The sequence below is a fragment of the Stomoxys calcitrans genome, chromosome 1 (assembly GCF_963082655.1).
Source record: "Stomoxys calcitrans chromosome 1, idStoCalc2.1, whole genome shotgun sequence".
Lineage (NCBI taxonomy): Eukaryota > Metazoa > Arthropoda > Insecta > Diptera > Muscidae > Stomoxys > Stomoxys calcitrans.
The window spans coordinates 157,702,740-157,708,739 of NC_081552.1; the positions used below are offsets into that span (position 1 = coordinate 157,702,740).

At 39.2% G+C, this 6,000-nt stretch overlaps 1 protein-coding gene across 4 annotated transcripts in view; it reads left to right on the top strand.

Moving 5' to 3' along the window:
• Window positions 1-3,332, top strand: part of LOC106092133 (allatostatins MIP) — a 79,143-nt gene extending 75,811 nt beyond the window's left edge. For 3 of the 4 annotated variants that reach the window (XM_013258905.2, XM_013258906.2, XM_013258908.2), the window contains exons 2-3: window positions 1,705-2,242; window positions 2,305-3,332. In XM_013258905.2, coding sequence (XP_013114359.2) covers window positions 1,729-2,242; window positions 2,305-2,456 — 666 coding nt within the window. In that variant the 5' untranslated portion in view covers window positions 1,705-1,728 and the 3' untranslated portion in view covers window positions 2,457-3,332. The remainder of the gene's footprint in view (window positions 1-1,704; window positions 2,243-2,304) is intronic. The other variant, XM_059360439.1, reaches the window with a different exon arrangement.
• Window positions 3,333-6,000: the final 2,668 nt, after the last annotated feature.

The window sequence follows — 6,000 nt, forward strand, 5'->3', positions numbered from 1 at the left end:
AAATTTTCGTCTAGGACCCCATAAAGTATATATATTCTTGATCGTATCGACGTTCTGTGTCGATCTAGCCATGTCCGTCCGTCTGTCGAAACCACGATAGCAGTCCAACGCGTAAAAATTTTACACAGATACTTTATATTGATGTAAGTCTTTGGGCCATATCGGTTCAAATTTAGATATAGCTCCCATATAAACCGATCTCCCGATTTGACTTCTTGAGCCCCTGGTAGCCGCAATTTTCGTCCGATTTGACTGAAATTTTGCATATAGCGTTCTGTTAAGACTTCCAATAACTGTACCAAGCACGGTCTGAATCGGTCTATAGCACGATATAGCTCCCATTTTAACCGGTCTCTCGATCATCATCATCATGTTCGGTTCCTAGAAGCTTTAAGTTTTGCCGGTTTGACAGAAGTTGATATGCAGAATAAATTTTTGCACTTCAACTAAATTTATTTTTTAATAAATTTTTAGCAGAATCCATGGTGGTGGTTTCCTAAGATTCATTCGGCCCGGACGAACTTAGTACGCTTTGCTTGTTTTACCAAAGGGAGTTTAAGTTCGAAGGTGAGCTAGATCGAACTATACGTGAAAAATACTCCATAGGACCGATGCATGGTCGTAGACCCATAAAAAGCGCTTACAATAGCATATTTCGCTGAAATCGTTTTGAAAAGATTTATTAGACATTTTGTTATATATACACGTGCAAAGTATGGTTCAGATCGGCCGAAATTCTGCCATATTAACCGTTTTTCTCATTTAAGGACTTCGGCCCAAAAAGTCGCATTTATTACTCGATTTCACCAAATATGATCCAGAAAATGTTATCAGATCACTACATATGTCAGCCGAAAATGGTCTACATCGGACAATTTTCGCCAGGCGATAAAGACCAAACTTCCGATTTAAGCTCTTGTTCCCACAAAATTAGCGTAAATCGGGTAAAATCAGCGAATTGAATTGAATCCTTGGATATCAATGCCGTATATGATCCGAATCCGACTATAATTGAATAGGGCTGTTTTATAGGCCGAACACCTGACTTAAGGATGGCACAAGATATAGTTTTGCCCCATTTGGTTTCGAACGAACCATAATGTAAAATTCGGTACATATTGAAACGCTCTATATCTCTGCCAAATATGGTCCGAATCGGACCATTGCATTGGGCCACTATATAGACCGAACTCATGATTAAAGATGATAAAATGTGTATTTTTGATTAATTACATATTGATTAATACATATCGGACATATGTAATAACATCTTGGGTTAAGAAAAGACGCATTTTCCATCTGATGTCGACATGGTGTAGGTAGACTTTTAACTTTTGGTTAGCTTTTTAATATGCTCCAGCTATGTACGAGGGGTTGCGATTGTCATTCGAAATTGAATTCTCTTGGAACAAGTTTTTGGTAAGCTGAAAAAGTATCTAATACCCACACCAAATACTGACCATAATTAGATATAGCCCCCACATTAACTGATACACAGATATGACTTTGTGAGCCGTTTGAAGACATTCGTTGATATGAAACAAAGCTAATTTTGTGTACATTTCCCCCAGATACTATGGTAATGGCTAATCAAGGTTCGGTCGTACTCATTCTATTGGTAACATAGAAATTTTAAAAACAATTAATGATTGTCCAGTTTGAATTTAGAGGCTAATACCTATACATTTGTCTTTCTTGTTTCAGATCACAAAAGTCATACTGAGCAAAATGGCTGCTTTTTTTAATCCCACGACACATTATCTCAAACATCACTTTCTGCGAATTCAGGTGATAGTTGGTTTCTTCGTTTTCAGCAATGTTATGGCCACAGTGCTTGCAAATGCTGTAACACCTGAAATACCCACAGTAAGTGACAATGAAAGCGAATTTGGGGATATGATGAGCATGGAAAGTGGCGCCGATGAGAAACGCAGTGGTTGGCAATCTTTGCAGGGTTCATGGGGCAAACGCTCCAACCAAGACTTTGATGCCAACGAGATGGATACGGAACATATTCTGCCTGTGCTTGTTACAGGCATGGATCCAAGATCCAAATTACAGTTGGCTTATCTAACAAATGCAGCCACATTGGAACATCTGGCCAATACCCAAGATATTGGTCTCAACTCCGTGGAAACCAACGATCTAGACGACAGTATTTTGAATGAAAAGCGGGCTTGGAAAAATCTCAATGTGGCCTGGGGCAAACGGCGTAACGGTCCCACCTGGAACAAATTCAGAGGTGAGATAGGCCCATATGGGCGAATGGATTAGGCAGAAATTAAAATGGCTTCATCATATTAGATCTTTTCGCTTCTCAACCAGGTGCATGGGGCAAGCGTGAACCAAACTGGAATAACTTGAAGGGCATGTGGGGTAAGCGGGCCAGCAAGGATTGGCAAAAACTGCATGGCGGTTGGGGCAAACGTTCCCAGCAATACTCTGACTTGAATTAAAGGGCTTAAGCATATATTCCAAGAAAATTTCAACTACTCCCCAAGCCAATGATGACGACCGATTTAAACATGATCAATTACCTAATTAATTAATTATACTAACTTAATATGTATTTAATAATACAATTTTCCTATGTCTAGTAAGTTATGGATAAGTACGAGTACATATGTAGTTGTGTAAAATAAATTACCTACCACTAATTATCGAAAACCAAGAGACAAAAAAACAAAAGCTATAATCAAAAAAAAAAAAAATATTGCATGAAAGCCTTATAACACAGTTTTTATTTTTAGAAGTATTTAGATTTAATCAGTCACCTACTCCACTTCCGATTTGTTTTCTACGCTAAGACCTGTTGTCCTGTTGTCCAGGTTGTGGTAACATATCCTTAGAACCCTCAAAAAGCCATCTCCAATCCATAGACATGAATGTTCATAGTTTAACCATTAACCAATCACAACAGATCGTCTATTTTGTTGGTATTTTTGTTGTATGTATTATAGGGGAAACTTCTGATGATTATTTCATAATTAATTAATAAAAAAAAATATATACATACTTACACAACCAAATGTTTTAAAGCGACAAATACAGATGAAGTGAAACAAATATTTTATCATTTATTTATTATAATTCTAATAAATTTTTAAATAAATATTTGCACGTACACATGCATGTGACTGTGTGTATGAGTAAAGTAGATTACGCCACAATTATTTGTAACGTTAGACTCGACACCCATGAATGTTGGAACCTTCTAGGTGAACCACCTAACTGAAACGTATTTGAATGATTGCATGCAGGGATTTCGTTAATGTCCGTGTGTATGTGAAAACATCAATAAAAAATATGCATTTTTGATCAAACAATTTAAACAGGTTGTCCTTTCTTTTATTTCTTGACAATGTTCGAAACCCCATTCTGGTTAGGTTATTATACCCAGCACCATAAAATGGTGCAACTCATCGACATATCAATTTTCGACCATATACAAAGTACATACCTTAAGTGATGTTGGTGTGTCTGTCCGTCTGAACGTTGTAATCACGCCACAATGTGTAACAAGTAGATTAGGTAAGGTCTTAGTGCCAGTCTGCCATCAGACTCACTTAGACGTTTTCGTCCATTGTGATGCCACAGGAACAGAAAAAGGAAGATGTCTTCTAGTTCCTACCGTTGAACCATCCAGATCGCTTTAAATTCCCAACAACTTTCGAACGTTCGCATCCGCCAGATCAGACAGGTTCTCAAAGAAATGCGAACCTAAAGTGGAACTCCTTTTGACTGCCAGTGCAGGACACACACGCACATAGTCTCTCCTACTTCGATGTACTCACAGCGTCTGCAAAACTCGTTACTGGCAACCTTCAGCCAGTCAGCATGTTTTCCGATTAGACAGTGACCTATCATGACGGTAACAATGACTGAGACGTCTTTTCTAGCCAATGGCAGCAAAGCAGTAGAGCTCTTCAAGTCTAGATTAGACCACATAGTTTTGGAATGCCCACAGCCCCCTCTTTGTGACCTTGTAACATTCATTGCCTCACGGCCCTGGTCCTGAAAATTTTGCTTAACTTAGCAGATTCCAGTTTCCCTGGAATGTGTAGGGTAGTTCCTAGTCTCGCAAGCTCATCCGCTTTATAATTCCCTTGGATTTCTCTGTTGCCCGGCACTCAGAACAGGTAAATTTTGAACTATTCAGCCATCTCGTTTAAAGATCTGCGACAGTCGAGGGCGGTTTTTGTGTTCAGAAATACGTTCTCCAGGGATTTAATGGCTACTTGGCTGTCTAAGAAGATATTAATGCCAATTGTCTTTAAGACATTATATCTTAGCCATTCCACCACTTCCTTAATTGCAAGGATCTCCGCTTGATACCCACAGTTATAGATCTTTAAAGTACTCCCCAAAGCCCAGCTGGTCATCTTGTTTGGAACCATCCGTATAGAAGTCTATGTAACTTCTAACCTTGTGTAATCAACAAGGGTAACACAGTGTCGGTAGCCGCCTCATGACCAAAGAGAAAGCTCTCTTAGCCTCACGGCAGTTGTCGCACCAATTTGTCTAGCCACAATGTCTAGAGGCATTAGACGTAGCACTAAATTAAATGCTACGTTCGGCCAGACCTAATCTTATATACCCTCCACCATGGATCGCATTTGTCAAGTTCTTCGGCCGATATCTCTTTATAGACAAACAAAGGATAATGGATAAGAATTGCTATGCTATTTGGACTTTACCAAGTTATAAACCGATTGGGGCTATACATGGTTTGGCAGTTGGAGACCAAAGTCATTGTACAAAATTTCAGCCAAATCGGATAAGAATTGCGCCCTGGCACAAGAAATAAAATCAGGAGATCTGCTTATATGGGAGTCATATCAGGTTATGAACCAACTCAAACCATATTTAAAATGCATGTTAAAGGTAATACAAAAAGTCGTTGTCCAAAACTTCAGCCAAATCGGATAAGAATTGTTCCCTAGAGGCTCCAGAAGTATAATCGGGAGATCGGTTAATATGGAAGTTATATCGGTTTGTGAACCAATTTAGACCATACATGGCACAGTTGGTGAAAGTCAAACCTAAACACTTAATGCTAAATTTCAGCGAAATCGGATAAAAATTGCGCCCTCTAGCGGCTCAAGATGTCAAGATCCGCGACCGGTTTATATGGGAGCTATGTCAGGTTAGGAACCGATTTGGACTTGTTGGAAGTCAAAATGAAACATGGTGCAAAATTTCAACCAAGTAGGATACGAATTGCGCCCCCTAGAGACTCAGGATCGATTTATATGGGAGTTACATCAAAACATGGACCGATAAAGCTCATTTACAATCCCAACCGCCTCAAACTAATAGGAAGTATTCGTGCGAAATTGCAGGCGCCTAGCTTTATTCCTTCGGAAACTAGTGTGCTTTCGATAGACATACGGACAGGGCTAAATCGATTTAGAATGCTAAAGAAATAGAAACAAGTAAAAACGTGCTAAGTTCGGCCGGGCCGAATCTTAAATACCCTCCACCATGGATCGCATTTGTCGAGCTCTTGCCACGGTATCTCTTTTTAGGCAAACAAAGGATAAAAGAAAATAATTGCTATGTTATTGGAACAATATCAAGTTATTGTTCATTTCGGACCATTATTGAACTGAATATTGGAGACCATAGTAGAAGACATTGTGTAAAATTTGAGCCAAATCTAGAAAGAATTGCGCACTTTAGGGCTGAAGAAGTAAACTAGGAAGATCGGTTTATAGGGGAGCTGTATTAGGCTATAAGCCGATTCATGCCATATTCGACACGTATGTCGAAGGTCATGGAAGAAGCCTTTGTACAAATCGGTCCATAACCTGATATAGCTGCCATATAAACTGATCTGTGGTCTTGACTTCTTGAGCCACTACAGGGAGCAATTCCTATCCGATTTGGCTGAAATATTGCATGACGTGTTTTGTTTTGACTTCCAAAAACTGTGCCAAAGAAGGTTCAAATCGGTCCATAACCTGATATAGCTGCCATATAAACCGATCTGTGGTCTTG